The 25,869-nt window shown below is 32.3% G+C and overlaps 2 protein-coding genes and 1 long non-coding RNA gene across 11 annotated transcripts in view; 1 reads left to right on the top strand and 2 right to left on the bottom strand.

Moving 5' to 3' along the window:
• Window positions 1–13: 13 nt before the first annotated feature.
• LOC105195483 (phospholipid scramblase 1) lies at window positions 14–24,747 on the top strand. Of its 6 annotated transcripts, none has more exons than XM_011160899.3 (8): window positions 14–240; window positions 2,138–2,288; window positions 14,651–14,773; window positions 19,923–20,021; window positions 21,098–21,315; window positions 22,166–22,321; window positions 22,587–22,748; window positions 23,005–24,747. In XM_011160899.3, the coding sequence occupies exons 3-8, from the start codon at window positions 14,677–14,679 to the stop codon at window positions 23,032–23,034; spliced, it is 762 nt and encodes a 253-aa protein (XP_011159201.2). In that variant the 5' UTR covers window positions 14–240; window positions 2,138–2,288; window positions 14,651–14,676; the 3' UTR covers window positions 23,035–24,747. The 6 variants fall into 6 exon arrangements, with proteins under 6 accessions (XP_011159201.2, XP_011159203.2, XP_011159202.2 ...); XM_011160901.3 differs by having other exon boundaries at window positions 2,138–2,312; XM_011160900.3 differs by lacking the exon at window positions 14–240 and adding an exon at window positions 1,840–1,964.
• On the bottom strand, window positions 14,488–16,273 carry LOC120358837. Its single transcript, XR_005575713.1, has 2 exons — window positions 15,746–16,273; window positions 14,488–14,937 (listed from the first exon to the last, which is right to left on the bottom strand). It is a non-coding gene; the product is annotated as an uncharacterized LOC120358837 (long non-coding RNA).
• The window catches only part of LOC105195484 (arginine kinase), a 28,474-nt gene continuing 26,861 nt past the window's right edge, over window positions 24,257–25,869 (bottom strand). For 3 of the 4 annotated variants that reach the window (XM_039453966.1, XM_039453965.1, XM_039453964.1), the window contains one exon: window positions 24,257–25,869. In XM_039453966.1, coding sequence (XP_039309900.1) covers window positions 25,522–25,869 — 348 coding nt within the window. In that variant the 3' untranslated portion in view covers window positions 24,257–25,521. 4 annotated transcript variants of the gene reach the window in all.

Raw genomic sequence — 25,869 nt, 5'->3', positions numbered from 1 at the left:
TTTCTTCGAACGAACGTCACGTCGTCGCGCAGATCATCGACTGTGCGTGTACTCTAGATGTCGTAGGCCGCCGCCGCCGCCGCCGCCACCGCGCTTCGAGAGATCTCCGCACCACGTATATGTGCGCGGAAGACCCCAGAAGACCCACGGTGTGATATGGTTTATTGCGACTCGCACCGAGTGTGACGAGAGTCGAGTGTGACGTCCAGCGCCGTTCCGTGCGCGGGGTAAAATTGAGAGGTTACTTTGAGCTCCGTTTTGGCACTATCTTATCGAGAGATCTAATTTCTAACAATAGCTTAACTCCAATCTCGATTTCATTCACTCTTCATCTTTTTCCAATTCTTAGAAAACGTATAAAATATATAAAGTACGTTATAAAGTAAATTAAACGTTGAACTCCGTAAAAAAGCGATAGAAAATAACAGAAATAGATTTAAATTTTATTGTTTTATCTAATTTTGTAATAAATTTATCATTTTACTTGAATTCATATTTGAGTCACGATAGAAAAGTTATTTATTTTTATCATTTCTTAAGAATATCTCAATTAAATATTGATCTGGAACGTCTACGTTTTTCTACAACTTGTCGAGTTATCTAATCCAATCTGTAAATTACGATTTGCTACATACACATACATATGTGTATGTATGCATACGTAAGAAATATATAAATCATTTATATGTAAAAAAACAAAATCCAATCACATAAGTATTACGTAATACTAAGAACACGATGATAGGAACATTTTATACTTCTTTTTGACAAAACTCGGGCAGATAAACATTGATTAAAGATGATTACTAAATTATATTATTTCAACTAAGCAAGTTAAAAAACGGTAATACACTGATTTACGAACCAAAAACACAATAGAATTACATAGATTTTTGCTTATCTAATTCTATCGGGTTTTTTTCAAGCAAATATAATAACGTCAGGATGACTCCAACCAAACTCCAATTAACTTAATTAGTCGATGGTTAATTCAATTTTTGCTCAACAGCAAAACAGTTTCTAGCTGTATAATGTAGATTAATTTTAAGCTTGGTTTAATTTTCCAGCAAATAAGATGACGTCAAATGTTTTAATATAACATCTTTAATGTCAATAAAACGTCACTAAAATATCATTATTTGACGTCACTTTATTAGCTGGGTAACAGAATACTTTTTTTTTACGCGATTTCCTGTTATTCTTTATCTTTTTATCTTTTAAGGAAATCTGATTATTTTTTATCTTTTTCTAATTCTTAGGAATTTGAAAATTAAAGTAAACCGAGAAGTTAAATCGAGATTAAAACTAATCTACATTGGTAGAATGAACACAATCGTCCTTTCTAATCTAATTCTCGCGCGTAGGATAAAAAAAAATTGATGATTCTGTACATGTTAATAAAATACCGGGCTATTGACAAGTTGATCGTCGATTAGAAGTCGATCGCATCTTAGGGCGAAGTCACCCTAATTGATCACTTCCGCAGCAACGCGTATCGCAACCGATCGACCTACGTTCAAAGCGAAAAGTTGCGCGATTCCTTTTTTCGCAATGTCGTTCAAACGCATCGGTATTGACGTGCGAGTGACGAGTTAAATTGGCGGCCGTACTATAATTACCTCTCAGACTCATTTCAAATTACCCGAGGCAAAAAAAAAGGGGTATCTCGCTTCGTAATAGTCGCGGTAAATAGTCGTGTTGGGAACGAAGTTATGCACGGTTCGTTCCGTAGGTCGCGCGATGCCGCGCGCGCGGAAGGCCGCCAACTTCAAGATGCGTTCTCAACGGATCGCGAGCCACGATTGGCCGCTCCGCTGAACCCGGGCCAATCGCGCGCCGTCCGCGTGACAACCCGACCGCTGACATCTGCTCTTTACCGCCTGTACCCTCCGCACTTGTCACGCGCTTTCCCTTTCTTTTTATTACTCGAAACGCGCTCGAATCGGCGTTAAACAAAAAGACAGGTAGGTAAATTGCACCAAGGTTTGTTTCAGCTGCAATTTTTACGTTCCGCTCCCCCCTCCCTTTCCCTCCCCTCCCATCGCCGCGTGGATAATAATAATAATAATATTCGGCAACCTCAAGTTCTGATTGCAAAAAGAGTGCAGAAAAATCTGACTCGGTATTTCTTTGACAGGATAAGGAGGGGAGCGGGAAACGAGGGAGACGATCAGGCGAGTGGCAACCCTTCGACCACCGGATGCGAGTGTCACTCTCTCATATCGGAGACAACACTATCCGCGACCTTGCCGAGAAACAACCGTGGTGAAGAAGGAGGAGAAGGAGGAGTGAGTTGCATCTCGTTACGTAGCGTATGTATGGAGTGCGATACTACTGGCATGTATGTACGTACGTACGTACGTGTAGTCCAGCGTTCGCTGAACACACGTATGCGCACGGTTACTCGTGACGTCGTAAATTCGCCGAGGTTATACCGCGCGAACGGTACACTTGGCTCTAAATGGCTCTAAAAACAAATTGAAAACTCCTGAAGACGCTCGCGTTGACAATGGACGAGTGGTAGACGGAGTGAGAACGGTCGGAGCGAATATTAAGTTCTTTCGTGACTGAAATAATTTAATCCTTTTTAAAGTACCACGTGACACGTTAGAAAAATACCGTTCTCGTGATAAGAAGAGCGATTTATGTTCATTTCCAACAATATAGATTAACTTGGGTCTCGACTTAATTTACTCTTTATCCTTTTCAAATTCTAAAAATTAGAAATAAATGAAGAGCAAGTTAAACTGAGATCAAAGTTAATCTACTTTGGTGGAAGTGGACATTAGTTTTTCTCTTTTAAATAATGGTAATCTTTACAAGAAGAATTTTCTTGATAACAGTCTTAAAATACTCTTATCGTATACCTGAAGTAATATTTATTTAAAATAAAATGGGAATCAAAATATTTGAAGTAATACATATATATTACTTATTTCAAATATTTTCAAAAAATATTTTGTTGATACGTGTAGATTTCTAAGTATCACAACAAAAATTTATTGCTATTTTTTGTATCAGCTAAAACTGCTAAAATATTGTTTGTCACATATAAAATTTGAAGCAGCAACATTTTAGCAATACTTCTAGAAAATTTAAATCTTATTGCTAATTATATGGTCAAATTTTATAACAATAAGTATGATTAGCCTTAATATGAATAGGCACTACAAAAAAATTTTCTTTCTAAACTTCACAAACAGTTCAGATATAAATTCTGTCTTAGTTATTTCAACTGATTAATTACCAAACATATGCGATATCACAGTATTTGTTAATCATTTATAACATCTACCTCAATTAATTTTTTGCAGCTAAAAAATTGTAGCTGCACTTATAAGATCATTTTTTTGAGTGTACTTATCAAATTTATTGAAAACATATTTTGAATCTTATTTTTAGTAATTTGATAATTCAAACAAGAACATTAAGTTGAAATAAAAATTTGATTTGCTTATTATTATATTGCCACTTTTCTTTGATACAATTTTATAATATTTTTTGAAAAAATGCTAATTTTTTTTTAAATATAATTTTTTTAATAATCAAAATATGAATATATGCCGTGAGAGCCAACACAAGTTCATTGCTTGTTAATTACATTAATTCACGCATGAACATTTTGTGTTGACTCTCGCGGCATTAATTCATATTTTGATTTACTTCTTCAGAGCCTTTCCTATATAGTTTAATTTTAATTTCACGTTGCTTGAAATAATGCGTCGTCACTCATAGTTTTCTTTTTTTAATTTTATTAATGTATATAACTTTCGGTTTTAATATTGTTATAATGCTCAGGACTTGGATTAATTTTATATTTACACTGAAGATGATCCAAAACTGAGGATTACGCAACGTCTGTACTGTAACAATAATTGCTTAATTACCTTAATTCAGACATGAACATCTTGTGTTGATTCTCATGGCATTAATTTATATTTTGATTTACCTCTTCAGAGCCTTTTCTTGTTTAATTTTTTTTAAATAATGATTTTGTTATTTGTAATAAGTTATATTTTAAGCCATTCATCAAGAAAATATTTTTTTTCACGAATAACTATTATTTACTACCAGAAGAAAAGAAAATTGAGTAATTTTCTTGGCAGTATTTTTCTGTACGTACCTTCTTGGTATACAATCATGGCACTTTTTCTTCTATTTTAAGTGGTTAAAAAATTTTTAAAAATTCATAGTTTTTTGAACAAATGCCTATACTTTATTTTGAAAGAAATATAAAATGTAGTATAATTTAATTGCCTTTGAAATTTCAAGAAACTTCTATGGATACGAATGACCATGACAGAGTTAAAATTTATATCAATCGTAATTATTTGCAATAATAAATATATGATATTTAATATAATGATATATAATTAAAATTGATAAACTGAAAACGGCGAAGTATAAAAGCTGGGCACAACGCTCACAATCTTCTCGTCTGAATTGTGCAAGTTAGAATACATTATTTAGTACCGTAGTATGATTTTATAAATGTTTAAAGAGAGCCCAGCACCGCAATGTGTGCCGCGAGCACGCAGCGTTGCAACAACGAGCTCTTTAATGACTAATTTACGCCTCGCGACTGGAGATGCATCGTAAATGAACGATAGAGCTTTACGGAACCGGTATGATTTATTTCAAATTCAAGACGATTTTTACGTCGGCGATCTATTACGAAATAACAAGCTACAAGAGGAAATCGTTGTAGCAGCTTCTGTTAATAGTTCTTGTAACAATTTTGAACTTTTATCGAGAAGAATAGATTACAAATACACACCCATGTTTTATCACAAGATAATTATTTGTGATTTGTATCTATACTGAGAGAAAACATTTTTTGTATGAAAAAAATATATTTTCTTAAAACTTATTAATTTACTCTTAAGTAAATAAACTTTAAGTATATAGCTTTGTATTTTTACATTTTTTATATTTAAACAATGATTTGATATACAAGTTAATAATATTATTGAACTTAATTAAATTACTTTTTTAGATATTAAAAGATCAGATTATCTTGAATATAAAAATAGTCTAAATCTTTTCTAGAACCGCAGGAAAAAAATTACTTGATTAACAATTATTTCTTCATTTTATTTACATAAATATTTCAATTAAGAAATTTTTAACTTGATTGCAAATAAAGAAGCTGTTAAGATCCACCGAGTAAATAATTGTTTGGTAATTGTTATTTAATTAAATAACAATTCTTGTTTTGCAAAATATATTTTCTCTCTATACAATTATTTTGTGATACGTAATAATTATTTTTTTATGTTCGTATTACAAAATAATTATTATTCATATATTATTAGAGAATAATGTAATAAAAATTTGTGAACTATAGAACAATTTTTTTTTTGTTATATCTTATACAATTGTTTCAAGACACACACACATGCATTTCACAGAATAATTTTGTAAGATACGATACAAACGAATATATTGTGCGTAGCTTGTTATAAAACACAGATGAAAGGTATATAATTTAAGTCTTTCCATATCGGGTGTCCTACTTTGATAGGTTTAGGCATAGACGCATGTATTTTTAGTTTAATCGCGAGCAACACGCGATCACTTTCTTCTCGCTCTGCATATACCGTTATCACCGACTGACTCATCTCGTATGCATTACGAATTACTCCTGATGACGAATATACGCTGACAAACTCTATTTCCGTGATTACCTCGGTTTCACGATAATGCGATTTGCGTTATCAAAAGAAACAGAGAAAGAGAGAGAGAGAGAGATAATTAATTTGTTATAACGTTTAAATTAAGAAAATAGCTTTTAATCAATTATTTTCTTTCATCTTTTTTTACTTACTACTCTAGTGCATTCTTTAGGAGATATTTGCCTATTTTGAAGAATTCTCTTAAAGAAAATTGCTGCACATATTTTTCTATACTTTTGCACATCTACTCGTGCATATTTAGTAAATATCTACAAATTTTGGCGTGGCTAACAATGTATGTTTATTAGCTTTACATAAATTTAAAAATAAACACATTTTTTAAGTTGACTGACATATGTATGATTTCTTAAAAATTGCTGAAGATATTTCAACGTTTGCATATATGTAAAATGCATGTGTATTTATCACATGCATTTATGAATAGGATTATTGCAATATCTATAAATTATTTATTTTTTTCACACATGCACATTGAGTTCAATCGGTTTTGTTAAAAGCATCAGTATTTATATTTTTAAAACCGCGTCATTTTAATAATTTGCAATTTTATATTTTCCATTTATCCTAGTTCGTGCGATAAACAGATATGCATTTTACGTATTCGCAAAAGTCAAAGTCAAAGCTTCAGTAGTTTTTAAGAAATCACATCAATTAAAAATTTAACAAATGTCTTTTTGTCTTTAAATTTATATAACATAAAAATTAATATTTAGCCGTACGAAAAGTTCTAAATATTTACTAAATATATACAAATAGATGTATAAAAAGAAGAAGCATAAAAGAATATTATGTGTATCAGTTCTATTTTTTTTAATTTCCGAAAAGATAGGCCACTTTTCACGCTCTTGACTAGAACACACTCCCATAAAGTTATTCACAAAAATAAACGCTGTACTTATTCTTTCTTTGTTAAGTTTTCTCTTTATATTATGTACGCGACACAAAATCTCGTCTCTTTCAAATTACGCCGCGGCATACGTGAAAACCGGTGCATCGCCGCGTGAATCGCTATGGCTAAATCGACAGCCTTGAAATAGATCGAGGAAAAATCGGCGGCGGCGCCCAGTCGGGGAGCGCTCAGTGCCGCAAGACCGAGGCTTCGTCTTTTCCCGTTGTTTCGTTGCCGATTGCCCGTTAGTTCGTTCCGCTGGCTAGGAGCCGGGGGCACGTGTGTTTTCGACGTGTTGCCACCGCCGTTTCTTCTTCCGTTGTGAGTACGAAAATCACGTCCGTAATCACACAGGCGCTTTCCGTCAGCACGCGATAAGCAATCCCGCACTATCCGATCACTGTCGCATATGGCGCGACGAATATTTTATTATCAATGTTTACGGCAGCGTATCCAAAATTAGGAACTATTTATAACATGCACAAGATGTTCCACAACTCCGCATCTTAGCTCCGTCTATATAGATTCTAGATATTAATTTTGATTATCATTTTTTAAATTATAATCTCTCTAAATTTCTTAGAATGAAAAATCATTCAAAAAATTGCACTGGCGCAACTTTCACTTCGTAGATGTGAATTTTCACTCTGCAAGAGTGACTTTTTACTCTTAGAATGACAAATCACTCGAAAAATTGCACTGGTTTAATTTTCACACTTTTAGAGTGATGTTTCACTCTATGAGATTTAAAGAGCAACCTGATTGTAATTTTAATTGACGATTGAGATTAATTTAAAGAGATTCTCTGTTGAATTTTCGACGTGGACGTGAAGATCTGTCATTGTAGAATGAATCTACAAGTTATTTTTAGAAATCCGAGCGCCGTCACTCTAGATAAACAAGATTTGAATTTATGAAATTGTGCCTTGATTGGCTTGATGTCAGCACGTTGTTACGGGAAACTGTGCCGTGTCGATCAGTCGGTCCACGAGCTTTGATTCCTCAGTACATGCTGCAGAGGATATATAGGATACATTGGTAAATATACCGTCGATAATTATAGATCGCGCTGAAAAGGCGTTCGAGACTATCGTGAATGCCTTTCGCTTCTTTTACCTGGAAGCCGGAAGTGCACGCGGCTATCGTATAGCTCTTTTATAAACGTGTGTATGTACACGTATGCATGTGTGTGTGCACAATACAATCTTCGCGGTGGCAAAGCCAGAGTACCTACTCGTACCTACGTGTGCCTGCACCTTTACAGGTGTGACATTCTCGTAACCATTAATTTTTTTCTTTTTTTTTTTGTGAGAACTTGTTTCTCAAAATATCGAGTTGGGTCATTCGGAATAATCGTGACATTAAGGACGTATCGAACATGCAGTCCTTGTAAAGTAAATAAAATTTGAAAATGTGTTTGATATTAACACTTCAAGTAAACTATATACATATGAGAGTTACGTGAATAAGATTACATTTTTATTTAATATTTTTATTGTTTATTTACTCTATTTGTTATTAAAAAATAAATTATTTTTTACAACATTAATGAAAATCTCAGTTTCTTTGGGTAAATACTTTAATGCCCATTTTCATCAATGTAAATTAACTTTGATCTCACAATCAGTTTAACTTACTCTTTATCTTTTTCCAATTCTTAGAACTAAAAAAAGATAAAGAGTAAGTTAAACTGAAATTAAAAGTTAATTTGCGTTGGTGGAAATATGCATAAGTATTCAAGATAATTTATACAAAGTTTTATTGTGATTGTCTGTTTAGCTATTTTGTAAGTAAATTTTGTTTATTTTACAGAACTGATCTTTGCATCACAATGAAACTTCACGTAAATCATATTGAATATTTGAAGTACTTAAATAAAAAAATTCAGATTTTTTTAATTATTTATTTCGTTATTAATTATATTTTTATTACATGACATGTTCTACTTCTTTGAAATAATTTTTTATCCAGATAGAAAATTGCCGTCAAATTTTTTCTACAACTTTTAAATGCAATATAAAAAAAATCTGTAATGTTTCTCAATGTTTTGAGAAATATTCCATACATTCTTAAAATAACGGGACGATAAAATAAGATACACTTCCGCTCCATAAATCATCGTATACATATGTATGTGAAGGCAACAAGGATTTGTAAAAGATCCCTTTTCTCCCATGTGCGAAGGACCAACTAAGATGAAATGCAACTGGTGACTCGTTCCAAAGTCCCGAAATGTCCGAACGGTAAAAGGAAGGCGTAACATTGTACGAATGAGCGAACGCTCAAAAGGCGGTAAATTTGTTCAATGGGATCAATGGGGAAGGGAGAGGAATTCGGTTTGCTCGAGGCGGCGAAATAATGCCGGCCCTGGTCCGGTACCGCGCGACCTTGCGGTATGCGAGACGCAGTCTCTCCTCACATACACGTGCACACGCGCGAGGTGCGGATGACATCACCGCCGATGAAAGTGTACATAACTTAGCAATGCATCACGCACTTTGTCCGACCACTGTGCGCCGAGGCGGTTGCCTTACGGAATTTTTCTTGTCCGAATAGACCAGAAATTTCAAATGTATCAAAAAATCTCATCTGGAGTATCCATACTGAACAAAAAAGAATTTCATAACAGTTAATTGCAAAGTCGAGTTGAAATAATGCCAATTCAATATCCGGTTAACCAAAACTAATTTTACATTTCTAAACGTTTGGTGCTACCAAACGGTCGGTTATATCATTATATATTTTCACTCGATTTCTCGGAGCCAGCATCCCCCTGCAATCGCCAGAGCTTGGGATTGCACAATCATATTCGTAAAACGCAACGAAACTACGCGGTGACAAATTTATGGGAATTACCGTGTTCAACAATCGTCAGAGAGATAATTCAAAGATAAGTAAAAGAGAGAAATATGCGCTCTCAACGTGCATTTGGTTGCAGCAAGGCTCCTTTTTTACATTTCGATTCACATTTCATAGCGCATTCAGCGAATTCCTATTTCCGGCCTACAATTGCGATTCGTATTTGTCTCTCTCTCTCTCTTTCGCTCTCTCTTTCTCGGATTCCAATTACAGATACGCGCGAGGACATTATCGAGGCGTTCATTCATTGACGACGCGAGTAGGTAATAGTTTATGGGGTCACATTGAAATGGCGATCGATGGACGTCTCGGAAAAGTTGAAGGTGACTTTTAAGAGGGGCTGACAAGCGCGGCGCGAGACCGGATGGTACGTTTCGAAAAGGGCATGAGTCATGAATCTCTGTGTTCGAATCGAGTGGTTTTTCGATATTCGACGCTGGTAATCTCGGCCGGCATTGCGTACCACGTGTCTCACGCGAAGATAAAAGCGTTTATTCTCAACTGGCGCTTTATGGTGAATAAAATAAAGAGCATTGTCTGTGATTGTACCCTTAACTAGTACCAGGCTTATGCAGAGAAATCATGCAACTTATATATTATAATGGTTTAACATATTTATGTTAAACCGTTATAAGTCTTTTTAATTGTAAGAAGAGTTTAGATGTCGGGATGGTAATTTCAAATATGTATTATATATTATACGTATACATGTATGACATATATATTTTGTTATAAAATATATATATTATCTTTATTTTAATCTTTCATATATTTTCATCTTTCATATGAAAGATGAAAATATATGAAAGATAATATATATTATGTAGATTAAGGCCCCGCGTATAATGGAAGAATATTATATAGATATTAGTAATAGGTGAATAATTAAAATTTTGGAATCACTTTCTTCAATGAATATTAAATATAACGCATAATGGATATTAAAATATATTTAGAAGGAAAGGTTTGGAAAGGTTCATCTTATCCTCCTCCCCCCCAAAAAAAATATTTATTTATTTTTTTATTTTTTATTATAAGATACAACTTTATTTTTTACTTTGACTCTGAGTAAATGTTTTACTGTAACAGAAAATATTTTTATTTAATTTTATCACATTTTTAATAATATTTAGCAATCTTTCTCATATAAAAGGCCGTTTATGGTTTTTACAAATTCCTTTTAAATTCTTTTTCCTATGAAAATAATCATATTTTGTATGCAATACTAATAGAAATAAAAATTTATATATTTTGTTTTTAATTATTGTATTTTGTCTATACTTTCAAATTTTTTTAAAAAGATTCTATATTCTTACTTATATGAAATGAATTGTTGATTTAATATTAATTTTTTTCTATGTATTTATTGAAGAAATTGATTTTAAAATTTCAATTCCTATTCCTAATATCCCTATCCTAATATTCCTTCATTGTACGCAAGACTTGACAATCATTAGAATCGCATAACAATTGTTTAATTAAAAAGAAAACCATTACTTATTTCGATATTTTTATGAATCAAACAAAATTAATTATGGAGGACAATATTTATACATTTCTATCTTTTTTTCTACGCGATTTCACTCATGCAAGATCCAATATACACAGTTCCACTCGAATTAACGAAGCTTTAAAGAGTTAACAGGTGCATAATATGTTTACCTTGACATCTGCATTTGAGAGAATTAAATATAGGAAATATCTGTGCTAAAAAAATCCAAAAATAGAATTTGTATTTCTTTTACTTCTTTATTTGTGTATTTGTATACCTTACACACCACATTTTATTTAATTTTATTTTTCATAAATTAAACCAGAAATTTACAATCTAGAGAAAAATTTAATTTTCGAAATCTATTATCTAAGATTTATAAATTACAATTTGTAATTAAAAAATTTTAAATTAGAATACAGAACATTTCGGATCTAGTACTTTGGATTCAGAGTATTTTCAGCTAAAGAAATTCTTTGAATAGTTATTCACACTCGACTAATTCTCCGGAAGTCATATCAGATATCGATTTGGGGCCCGCTATGCGAGTCCTGAATGCGGGCGCATGACACCTTATAAAAATTGTAGCGATAAAAAATCGAGGCCAAAACACGTGAACGTATGAGGAAACTGTCAATTGGGCTTCATAAAACCTTCATTCAAGGCTGTTAAAAAGTAGTACAATCCGATATAATGTTCACATGGGGCATATTCAGTGACGTAGGCGGTCGGTGATTTCGTCTTGCTCCAGTGATTCGCGAGATGCAATGGAATTCCGTTATAATTCCGGCGCAAAAATAGCGTCTAAAATAAAAAGAGAGAGACACGTTTATGGAACTTGTATTTCTTATCTCACTTGCCCGTCGCTAAACGTGTTATTTTATTGTTTTATGTATATTTATTTGCAAATTTTTGTTTTAGCGTATTTGAGAGACTGAAAGATAAATAAATAATTTATACATTTATTCGTATATACAATAAATATAAAGTATATAAATATTTATATAAAGTTAAAATAAAGAATATATTATATATTGGTATGTATAGTTATTTATTTATATATTTTTAATATTTATATACTATTATATATTAATAGCTTTATATATATATAATATATATATATAGTTATTAATATATATATTATATATAGTTATATATATAATTATTAATATATGTTGATAAAAATCTACAACACATACTATATATAACTTTGTAATAATTTTAATAAAATGTATACAATTGTTCATTTTAGTTCATTACTTATGCGGACTTGAAATGAATATTTCAAACGAGAGACGATGAAGAATTAATATTGAAGAATACATTACAAAATAAATTCTTCGTAATCAGCTACTACGTGACTAGAGGCTGAGTGGCCGTTCCGTTTTAAGTGTTTTAAAATGATAATTTGATAATTTAACCGTCGTAAATTACGCAGCAATGCTTTCGTTAAAATGACTCACTCTTTTGCAACGCAAGTCCACGATTTTATATTTCAATAAAAACTCATAATTTATCGAAAATATAATTAAATAAACTTTTATTTATAGATTCTAACTTTTAAACATTCTAGTTTTTAAACTCTAGATCCTCAACTTTTTACGTATGTTCATTATAAAAATTTTACTATTCACGAAGTGAATTGTGCAATTCCGTTCTTCCTACCGTTAAAGAAATAGTTACTAAAAATAAATCTAGAGAATTACAGTGATACCTCATGTCAAATCTCAAATTTCATTAGTAGTTGAAACATAAAAAGATGTAGTTACGCGATAGTTCTGAAAACTTCTCGTGTCAATGATTCCTCTGAGTCATGCGTGACGAAAATATCGGATTAAGAAGGCAGGAAGGAGAGAAAGAATTTCCCTTTCGCGCGCTGAATCGATAGCTTTAAATATAGAAAGGCCTCGTATTCGCGATAAGGAAACTTTTACGTTTCCGTGAAAATTCAAGGAAATTTCCAAACGTCATTCGGGATCGTACACTCGACAGCTGCAGTTCTATCGATTTAGACGGACCAGATCGCGGAACAAAGGATAGTTATCAATGAAGACAGAGAGAAAGTGGTTATCGGCGACACCGGGTCTTCTTGTTTCTCACATACGCTGTGCACATGCACAACGAATTACGTGCGTACACACGCGTTACAATGACCTTTACGATGCGAATACCGCGAGCGGCGATACGCGGGGACGATGACCCAACAATTTCAACATAAACAGTATCATACGTGCGCGCGAGGTGGTATCATAGCACGCGAGCGAGTCAGCTTCCGTCATCGGTCGACTCATTCCAGAACTAATACTTCCTCCTCCTCGCATTTTCTCCGTCGGTAGGAGAGACGTCGACGCGTTCTAACAATATTAGTTTTGTTTATATAGCGCAAAAATAATTTTTGTTAGGTTCATAATAAATAAATCTTAATTGCGAAAAGTCTAAAAATCTTAATAGAAAGCTATCGTAAGTTCCAAGTTTTTTAATCTCTCTCTGTCCATTAATATTTCCAAGATTAAACAGTTTTTGTTTCTTATTTATTAAAAATCCACTAATTAAAATGTACCGTTTAAAATCAAAATCCAACTGTTCAATAATGATTTATATTATTAATAGAGGAAAATTGCCAATATAGGTCTTTTAAAGCGATATCCTTTTATTTCTTCGAAACTAAATATAACACTTTATTAATACTGATAAAAACATGATCTGCTTAGATAATCAAAGAAAATAAAAATTCATACATTTATGCCTTTTTGCTATATATAAAGTCTGCTAAAAACAAATTCTTCACAAGCGAAAATAAAATGTCTACATTTTTCTTTTACAAATTACATGGTTCAAATAACAGTGAGTACATTATTGATAATATTGGATCATTTTACGTAGCGTTCAAAAACTGTTATTTATATTTTTCTTATAATGCAGTTTTAAATATAAAATCGGAGTGCAATGTAAACTGTTGTATCTATTGATAAGATAGATAGACTATAAGATATTAGAAATCATGTGATAGAATAAAAGACGCAGCGCATTAGATCTAAGTTTTAGTCTTTCTATCTATTAACTCAACGTATCTAATCGTTATATATTGTTACATAATATGTCTTGCGGAACAGCATAAGGCATTTATATAAATCGACGAAAAATATTTTACCTTAAAGTACGATAAAAGTCTTTTAGGCAATCCTCATACGTATTAATTTGTGAACTTTGTGCAGATGAGTTGTTAAAGGGAAAAAGGAAAATTTAACATTACTATCTACCATGTCGGTTTTGAGGCTCATTTTGTCACTTGCTCAGTTTTGCTTACCGTACGAAAAATTTAATTATTACAAAAAATTTGAAACGATATTATAAAAAGTACTGCATCATTTAATAGAGACTTTCTAGTTTGTATTTATATTTCTAAAGATTTATTTTTACTTTTTGGTAACAAATGTAATAAAAAAATAAAATAGCTAGAATTTCTCCAGCCATAATTTTATTTTGTAATTAAGTTGAGAAGGATCTGAATTAAAGATGGAACTTTTACTATTTATTATTATTTATTTTATTAATATCTTTTATATTCTTATATTTTTTATCATAATACATACTTTTATTTGTTTCTTGGACTTCAATTTCCTTCCCTTTTTTTCCTTGATTTTCAAAATAATCTTTCCAAATAATCTATTGAAGGCCCGTCAATTGATCGTGCCGGTTTTGCTTTGTTCACAGGACAGGTAGAAGCCGGAAGTAGAAGAATGAGCGACCAAAAGTACTATGCACCGTATCCTCCGCCGTCGGGGTTGGGGATGCAGCCGCCAGTTGCAACAGCTCCACCGCAAGCAGATGGATCAGGTAAAAGAGCAGAACATCACTCCTCGAGATTCGAGGCTGTGCTTGAGCACGCGCTAAGAAAACCGACACGTCGCATCTGTAGATTCAAGGTGCAAGACCCTAAAATCGTGAACACACTGAGTTCGCGAAGATTCTTGGATTTGTCTGGGGCCAGTAGCGTGAATCTGTGTGAGGAACGATCTAATGAAAATTTTGGAAGGGACAAAATCTCGTTCCGAAATCTTTATTTCGTGAGCAGGGGAACAATTAATTCGAAAAGTGCCTTAAAATTTAATGGACACCTTTTTTCTGGAAAGGTTTATAAAAAAGTATTTGTACCTTGTGATTAAGAAATAATTGTATATATAAATGCTACGATTAATTTTAGTCGACAGGATATTTCAAAGAAAAAACAAATATGCAAGCACAAATAAAATTTTAAGTATGTTTTTCTCAGTGCATGAATAATCCATGTATCTCTACCGAACATCATGGATCATTCATATACATTGAAAGAGACACTTAAAAATTTATTTGTAGAACATAAAAATTCACTAAAATTTTTATTCAAATACGGCAAAGCAAAATTTTATTTTTAGCAAATAAACCAATTAATAAGAAAAATATGATATATTTCACAAAAATGTATATTTTATCATCAAAATTAAGTTTTTTTATAAGTATCGAAGAAAACGTCACAAATAACATTCGTTTGTTAATATTTTATCGAAGACTGAGAAGGAAAACTAATAATATATATATATATATATATATATTGTTCGTCTGTAATTTTTATCATCTTTTGTTTTAAAAAATTATTAAGTGACTCTAACATATACTTTAACATCTCTAGAAAGTATTGATTTTAAAGAGTTACATATAAATGTTACGATTAATTATAGCTGACAAGATATTTCAAAGAAAAGAAATGCAAGGCACAAATGTCTTGGGTGTTCGTTAAATGTTAAAATAAATTAATGCGTTTCGTATTACCTCTTCCGGTTCTGCTTTTGTAACAGCGAGGTTTCACCTGTACGTGCTCGTAACTTCAATTAGATCCCCGACAAGATTAGATTCTTCGTCGTAACTGCGGCTAAAGCGAGAGAATAAAAATCTACTTAACTCACTAATATTTAGGGTCAGCCACGACGGCGACAGTTAATTCGGCCTGATTACCGCGTTTCTCGTCGCCTCGAATCTAGACGAAGAGGAAGAAAATTTAGTTGACCCGACAATTCCTCGGGGCAGACTGCATTCACAAGGTTCACTTAGCTGGATTAGCATTTCCCGGCGCCCTTTCCAGATCGTCGCTAATCAGCTGGCATAAATAAAGCTCCGTTGGGTCTGAAGGAGTTAATATCAGGGAGCATTATGGTAGTTATCCGTCGCGCGATTAGCTTCGATTTAAAAGAGCGCGTCATCGCCGAGCAAGTTTTCTGCTTTTATAAGAAATAGAGAAGATAACGTTATATTTCATTATCGCAAGTTTCCGATCGCATACGAACATATTTGCTTACTTTTTCGAACGTGTCGAGTCGCGGAATGCCACAACAAAAATTTATCGCCACCTGTCGAACCACAGCTGTCTAATTTATTCACAGCGTTTTCTACATAAATAGAATATAATTTTAAACAGCTGCTTTTTTACGACAATACATTTACGATTAGTATTCGAGTCATTATGTATGTTTGATAAAAAAAATGCTCATATGCGTGTGTACAACGCTTATACATAATTTCAAACATTCTAAAATATAAAAATATACAGTTATTAAATTAAAAAGAAAGAAAATTTCATATTAGATAATTACAATATTAAATCGGGTTGTTTATGAGATCCACGATCTTCAATCATGAAATACTTGAGAGAGAGAGAGAGAGAGAGAGAGACAAATATAAAATAGTAAAATTAATAAATAACGACAAATAATATATATTCTGGTAAGGATTACAGTATCGACTCTTTAAAAACTGTTTTCGTTAATGTTCAACCTCGAAATATAATAATTCTAAATTAATTTATATCGGAATGCATGATTTGACTTTTATTAATTCATCTTATATCCGTTACTGTTTGTATTTGTAATTGAGTAAGAACAACCTACTTGGACTCACAAGTTCATCTTTTGTTTACTTTTGAATTTTATTTCTGTTTAGTATATTCTCGAATTTAATACGCAAATAATTTTATTTTTCTTTTGTGATTGTATGATTAAGGAGCATTAAAGTGCGTGTAATAAAATGAATCCATTTCAAAGCTTCATTAAAAAAATCTATAATCTAAATGAAGTTTTCTTCTTACCTGAAATTTTGAATAAAAATTCCTGGAAATCCTGGGAAAGTTCTTTTACAAAATTTGAGTGAAGACCCTATAAATTATTATAATTGTTTTTCTTAATTGACGATACAACATCGATCTAAACGCACTATTAACACGGAACGCGTCTGTTTCATGATCGTGTGCCGTTTAATTATGATAGGCACGATCGGAGGACATTCGTGAGTCTCCAATGATTAGTCCAAGCATTGCTCCTATCGCGCGTAATTGCGGCTCGCCACGAGAAATTCAAGCTCTGTGTACGCTATCTCGTGTCTAGATCATGCCATCTATACAGAAAGGACAGTGTGTCCCAATGATAGTTGGTCAACGTTTGTTGAGCGACGATCAGTATAAAGTAGGTAATAACCGTCCTTGGTGGTCGTACCATCATCCATCCAGGCAGTCGTATACGATGTTATCACGCGCGTATTTGTACGATGATGTCGGGACTTTTCGGTCTTTGCGGGCACATCACGTTCTCATTCGCTGTATTGTTGCTCTCCGAGATATGAGATAAAAAAGATTATTCTACCGTGTATTTGAATCGTGAAACGTCGCTGATAAGCGCCGACGCGACAGTATAGTGCAATCGTTCGAGTCAACTAGTGTATTTGTTTGCTTCTTATACCTAATTAGTGATAAGAAGAGGAAAAAAACGAGTGACAAGATGAAGAATAAAGGAAGTGACGGAGAAGAAGAAAATTGTGTAAATGAAAAAACTGAAGGTCTATGTACATTCCTGAATTCAGGAATGTAACATAACGGAAAAGTGAGATATATTGAACTATGAATCCATAAGACGCAAGCGGTCAACACATCGAATTGCTAGAATTTTTTGTTTGTTTTAATAAATAATGTAATTCTGGAAATCAAATGATCTCCGAGAATTATCTTCGATTTTTTTGGTGAATAATTTTCTCGAAGAGACAATTGGCAGCTTGAGGAAAATGGTAGCAGATTGTGAGGTTTTTACCATATTAATTTTCTCGGCGTGTGGAAAACGAGCGTGCGATATTAGCTGTCTGCAACGTGGCTTCGACACAACTTGTATTGTTTGCTATATTTATCTCTTAAACGATAAATGAAAAAAGGGAGAAAAATCCAAGCTAAGGGGGAAACGATGATTCTAGCGGAAAAAGTTTTATCTTTTGCGACTCGAGGAGGGTGGCAAACGCAGCCAAGTATAATTGCGATAACTCTTGCAAACGCTGTTGGTAAACGTCTCAGATTGGTGCAGTTATTTTCGTGATCAACAATCGCGATAGGAGATGACAGTTAACGGTGATCAGATTTTCGGAGAATGAAGCAGCGACGAAAGTTTCAAGTGGAATTTTGAGGAGTGAGCAAGAATTTCAAGCAGAAGCTCCTGAAACTACCGATTGGAACTGTGTATTTTGAGCAGAACGCTTCCTGTCACAATCAGTTTAAATAATTATCAGTCTTTAATCATTGATTAAATAATGATTGTAAATATCTCTAAGATTGTGGTGATAATTGTGACGCGAGAGTAGAGCTGCAATATTTCTAGTGTTTCCGGTGATAAAAAATACTTCGATTTCAATCCCAGGCATCGACAAGAGGATCGCGTGTTGCGTTATAGAAGTGCGATTGTGGTTTGCGAATAATATTGAGACATGCAGCGTTCTACGCGTGCAGCGGAATCCGAATACTTCGAGACTTCGTGGAAGAACAAGTTGGAGCAGATCCGCAGACGGCTGAGAACCCTTTACCAGAGCACGTTGTCGCGTTATTATAAGCCTAAGAAGAAGGGCTACTCCAGATTTCTCACGGAGGAGGAAAAGAGGTGCAGAATCCCTTTTGCGAAAACATGCATTTTGCAATTTGTTATAGCTGTTAACGAAGCATTCCGTACATATGTGCTGTGCTTTAATTAATGAAGATTGACTTTGTAATCCGACCTTAAAAGTCATAAATTTATACATGTGATTAAGAAAAAAATCGACACATGGATTTATAGAATCATAAAATATCTCTATAAGCACACAATATTTCTAGAACATTATATGAATATTATAAAAAATTAAAATAATATTCCGAGAATATTATTCAATATTTTTGATGTATTTTAATATTATGGAAATGTTGTATTAATGTTATATGTCCGTTTTTACTATAATATTTGTGGTATATTACTTCAATATCCATGGAATATCATGAAAATGTTCTACGAATATTATTGCGCTAAAAAATTATTATGAATTATTATGCATAAAATGTTCATAAACTTTATAATTATTACATTTAAAAGTTATAATATTCCCGATAATGTAAAATATTGAAGCAAATAATATTACTTATTTCTCATGTAATATTCATATAATATTATCGGGAATGGACATATAACCACTTTTATTAATATTTCAGGAGTATCATTAGCGCTAAAGATATTACTTGCATTATTTTCATTTTCTTCTGGGTGGTACACTTACTTATAATGAAAAAGATTATTGCAAATAGTACATTTAATGTATATTTTATGATTTTGAATATTTATCTTTTTTTTTACTTCGTTTCTTGGTAGAATTGTATGATTACATTATATTTCCGTTGGTGTGATTATAAATATTTTTTTTAAGAAAATTGATATTACTATTAATTTGAACCTAACATAAACAAGAATAGCATAAGTCAGTAGAACAAATTTTGCGCTTAAAAAATTCTGTATTATATAAGCATAGTTAAATAAAAGTTTATTCCGAAATAAGTATCAAAGTTTAAAATAATAAAAACTGTAATTATTTTTACACCAATTACTTAATGCTATTTAGCAAATAATAAATAATTATCAGCATCGAATTAACACTGTTCATTTCTTTTGAATACTTTCAGGTGGTTGGTCGCAGCCGAATACGACATATCCACCCGGTTTGGAATCCCTTATGGGCCTTGATTATCTTTTCGTGAACCAGAAAGTTGAATTGCTTCAAGGTAAGCATTGAGCTCTGCCAAAAGATATAAATATAACACTTCTCTTTTTGAGTTTGCGCGCGCGAATATATGTATTCCAGATTCGCGAACCTCGAGTGTATGATTTACGATTACTCCCCGAGTAAACGGAGTCACGTTTGCTTTGCGTGATAATCTCCTCATATATGTATTTGTATTATGATAAACGCATAATTTTATAACAGAAACATGTAATTACAAAAAATTATTATAATTATTATCGAATTATTCTAATCTCATTATACATAATCGTATATTTTCTCCTCTATTTTGTATTATAACGAGTATTCATACAATTATGGTGTAATGTGTACAATTGTGCTGTGAATACTTAAACATTTTCTTATCGCTTAATGAATGCGTTATTATCTTTGCTTTATATTTGCTATACTTTATTTACTTTTACTTGACCATGTAAAATTATATATACTCAGAGAAATATCAGTTCTACCACTAAGAATTGCGGTTACTCAATTTACTTTTTTTTCCTCTGATGAGTAACGGTTAGGTATATCTTTAACAAGAAATATTTTCTTGATGATTGTTTTGAACACAAATTAAAAAAAACCTCATTATCTTATACTTAAAAAAAGTTTGTACTCTTTTAAAGGGTATTATAAAATCGTATCGAAGTAAAGTTAAAATACCAAGTAATCAAATTTCTATTTTAACTTAATATTCCTGATTGAAGTAAATATTTCTAATTAAATTATTTAAATAGGATTCAGAATATGTTTTGAATAAATTTGATGCTTATGATGATTTTATGATAGAATACCGAATATATGAATTTACGAAATACGTTATAGTATGTATTTTTCTGTGTGTAGAGAGAATTATTTTAAGTAAAGTATTATTTGTAAGTAAAAATATGAGTATATTTTATAAGACTTATCAAAAACAATTATTTATAAAGATAATTTACTTTTAGTTAAAAGAAGAAAATTAAAAATTGAGTAATCGCTTTTCTTAGCAGAGAATGATTTTACTGCATATACATATTACTTTATTGTATTATTTTTATATTTTACTTTAATTTTACGGTATTTTTTCTTTAGCTTTTACTGGATGGGAAACTAAAAACAAATATGTCATTACGGATAACAAGGGCGAGTTGGTGTTTTACATGGCCGAGGAATCAGGAATATGTGCGCGATTGTGTATGGGAAGCTATCGTTCCTGTGAATTCTACCTTTACGACAAAAATCAGCGAGAGGTTCTTCGTTTGGTTCGACCCTTTAGATGCGACGGTTGCTGTTGTCCTTGCTATCTGCAGGTAGTTTTATTATTAGAGTTCCCTTAGTTTAATTGTTACAGTTACATGCAATTTCTTAATAACACTATATAGAGAAGAAATTTTCTATTGTATATTCTTCTAAGAATTTAATGTTAAATTTTTTTTTAATTGACAAAAGTCAATTTTCATGACAATTAACTTTTATAGATTTCAGGATATTTAACGTATTTAGTAGATTTTAAAATGTAAATTTTTAACAATAAAAATTATAAATTTATCTCATAAATTTAATGCTCGCAACTTAGTATTTAAAATATTTTAGAAATTTAACTTAAAATTTGCAGATAAACTCTTTTTAACTTTATTTTCAATACTATAATTTTATATCAAGTTACAAGAACAAGAATAAGAATTAATGAAAAATTAAAAATAACAAGTTTAAAGGCGAGATGAGAACTACTACTATCTTGTATCACGTCTACCAAAGTTTCTTCACACGTGCAAGCCATCTGTCAAGATTACTTTTCGACGAAAGTTTACTCGCATTATTGAAAGATCTGATCAATACACTTTTAACAGAAACGATAATATTGATTTCCTATTTAGCGTTCATTTCAGAAAATAGTTTATTTATTAGTTTATTTACAACACATATTTCAAAGGATGTAGAACACAATAAAAATTAAATAATTACTAAATAATTATATTCAAACTCGTTTCATAACTTTGATTAATTTTATTTAGATCCCGATTAAATGAAACTGGAGAAAATTATTTACGTAAGAAAATTAATAAATAAATTTTAGGTTGTCGATAAATTTTAGTTATGAGGTTCACATTATATTATAACCAGTTTTTTTACTAGCAGATGACTAAAATTTTTTCGCAGGTTCTAGAAGTATATTCCGGAAGTACTCTATTGGGCAGCGTTACTCAAGAGTGGACTTGTTGGCGGCCGAAGTTCTATGTTCGCGACGCATCCGGCGAACCAGTATTGATGATAAAAGGACCACTTTTGCGTTTTTGTGTTAACGTAATCTTTAAGGTATTGCAATATTTCACAAATCCTACTTAATTTACGCCACTTATAATATTTTATTATCAATATTATTACATGTTATATTCACGTTTCTTATTAAATTGTTTCTTTGAAGCCAACTTTAAAAGCATTCAAAAGATTATTGAAACTAAGGTGTAAGACTTAAAAATAAATAATATTATAAATTTGATGATTATTTGGCCGATAAACTGCGATTTTTTATTGCACAAAAAACGTACGGTTTTTTGAGAATCAATGATCAAATCCACAGGTCAAATCTATGGATGAGAAGCATCGCGTTGGCGTGATTCGGAAGCAATGGAGTGGCTTTGCTCGAGAGATGTTTACAGTTTCCGATAAATTCGGCATTAACTTTCCACGCGATCTCGATGCGAAGATGAAAGCCGTGTTGTTGGGGGCGACTGTTCTGATAGTAAGTATCGTGAAAATACAATCACTGATTTAAGAAACTACGAAAGAGAAAAAGAAAAAGAAGAAAGTAGTAATATTGCAGTTTTATTTCTACGAGTAGTATTAATGTCAGCATAGTGGATTGATTTTGGTTTTGATTAAGAAATTAAAGTCAAATCGCGAAGAAAAAAAGTTTTCTAATCAGAATCAAATTTCTATTATAAATACACTTTAATTTGTAATATACAATACAATGAATATATCTTTTAATGTTTCAGGACTTCATGTATTTCGAGCAGGATCCTTAAGTTAATCTATTTTAATTTTTAAACAAAAAAAACCAAAGCGACTTGTGCCTATTAAAGATATGTTTTATAATATATCGAGTGCCTTGCAAAATTTATAACTATACAATGCAATTGTAAATTAGAATGAGCGGCATGTACACATACTCAAGATGGAATCTTATAATCATGAAAACTGTGAGATTATAACTATAACTATATATTAGTCAAGTACTCTTTTAATGGTTTGACAAATAATGCTTATAACTTTTATGTACAATTAAACTGTATTTGAATATATTTTCACTGAGTTTATATTCGCACAAGAGTAATCGAACTTTTGCAAGTTTGATCTCGGAAAAAAAGCTCTCTCTTATAAACATAGTGCAACTAGGTATGTTCCACAGTGCCTATCCATAGTTATAGCGTTGTTCATTGATTCGCGATGCTTCAGTCTTGCTTTTCTCTAAAGTCTTTTAACTATCATACAATATAACAATGAACACTATTTTTTTCATACCCCCAATCACTTTTTTATATATATGAATACACAAATGAATGACAATTGTTACTAGATTCAGACTAGCCTATATTCGTTTGCTATGTGTAAATTGTAGTTTCGAAATTTTATAAACATAATTTTTGTATGGATATTTTATGTGAACATTTTTACACATATAAACAGCATTTAAGAAACAAACATTTAAATTGTATACGGTAATATACAATTTTTGCAGCGTTGTAATTTCAAATTTCAGATATTTTATTACTTGTGCAATAAGTGCTCGTGTACTGTGTAAGTTAAAAAAAATGTTTATTTAATAAAACTGTATGACGTTTTTCTTGTTTGTACGTTTTTTTATACTGAAATAAGATATTTGGCGTAAGTACTTCTATATTAATTATGTCAATAGTAGATAAACACTATTTTGTTATACATACATACACAGACACATATATAACAATTATGTTGAAATTACTTATTTTTTAACATTATAGATTCATAAATTGAAGATATTTCACTGTGTAAATTGTTCAATGGATTACAATGGTAAAAAGTATTTAAAAATGGATTATCTCATAATAGTAAAAAATATAAAAAACCAAAAATTAACAATTTAAAAATATATGACACAATAAATTCAAAAGATTATGATAGATGCCCGCAGGATTTTTGTAAAATGGTTTATTAGGAATGAATAAAGCCGAATAAAATTCAGGAGAATAAAACACGCAACGAAATAGATAATGTGTATGTCTTTTTATTTTCGTGTTTCATTACTTGTATTCTCACCGTACATCTTGTCGAATCTGTTGGTAATACACTGTCTCTATAATATGCCGCAACGCTTGCTCGCGTGTATTTTGTAGTGCGTGTTAATATCCGTCGCGCAGATGTTCCTTCTTGGCCACTCACCGTCGTAAAAAAGAGAATGAAAAAACATGAATGTCGCTCTCTCCACCATCCGCAGACTAGAAGATCGCAGAGCACTAAGAACAGCACTCCCGCGACCTTTGATGTTCCGTGACGCTCTCAAGAACACGGACAATTTAAAAACCGACATCGTCGAACGATTATCTCCTAAAACAGCGACGACGTCTTCTCTCATTTCCCTCATTTTAATTCGTTTAATTTGACAATCTCGACGAATTGTAGGGGACTAGTACTAGAGCACTACTAGGTGTGTAAACGCGCGTGACTATGTATCATCGATAACAAATGCGGTTGCGACAAAATAAGAAAAAAAAAATAAAGATAAAAACGAAATAAGCGCGAGTACGTTGCCTCGAGAATATTTCCAAATATTTTCAAATCACATTACTAAGAACGAAAAAAAGGAACAAGTGAACGAAACTAAAATACTGTCGAATACAACGTGCGAAGTGCGATGCAAGCCAATCTCTATAACGCCTTCTTCTTTTTATCGCATAATTATCTTGTCTCCTTTCGTTAGTCTACGATTTCACGTTTCCAATTAAATTAAGGACAAAAAAAATAGATATATAGACATGATATAGATCAATTAACAAAAAGTATTGAATAATAAAAAGCATAACGTTCTATTTTCTTGCAGGATTTTTTTATCCTGTATTTAATGGGATATATAATTTATTATATTACACATATATGTATATTATATTAATCTCTTTCTTTTTATAAAATAAAAAAATAAAATATGAATAAAAAGAAGACGGCGCGAGAACAACTTACATCGTATTAAACAGCACTAATTACGATATATATATATATATATATATATATATATATATATATATATATATATATATATGGGTAATTCGCGAAAAAATGGCTGACAAGCTCGATGCCCACAGGCGTAGATCGTCATTGAACGATTCTCTTTAAATCATGTTCTTGCGATTTGTTCTCAGAATAAAATTCTTACGCCGTAGACACAGCTTCCAGCGTGACGTCACGTAATACAGTGGCGTCCGACGGGGCTACGATGGAGAGTAAACGAATACGAGGTGTGTCGGGAGGAGGGGGCGGGTTTAGAGGCTGGCTTCGATTTTGATGAGCTCAGCGATGCCGTCGTACATCTCCTTCACAGCCTGGAACTCAGTCAGGCCGAGACGGCGTTTGTTAGAGATGTCATAGATGCCGCCTTCAGCCTCAGTGTGTTCGCCGCGGGTGCCACGCACTTGCAGATTGTATTTGGCCGCGACCTCCTCAAGCTTGGCCATGTTCGCCGCGAGTTTCGGCACTTTGATGTGCACTGAGGCGCGCACTGTCGTACCCAGATTCGTCGGGCAGAACGTCAGGAAGCCGAAGCGATCGTTGTGCGAGAACGGCAGCCGTTTTTCGATCTCGTTCACCGCCGTCACCAAACGCCGGTATAC

This window comes from Solenopsis invicta, chromosome 10, assembly GCF_016802725.1.
Source record: "Solenopsis invicta isolate M01_SB chromosome 10, UNIL_Sinv_3.0, whole genome shotgun sequence".
Lineage (NCBI taxonomy): Eukaryota > Metazoa > Arthropoda > Insecta > Hymenoptera > Formicidae > Solenopsis > Solenopsis invicta.
This window is presented reverse-complemented; position numbering and strand designations above follow the sequence as displayed.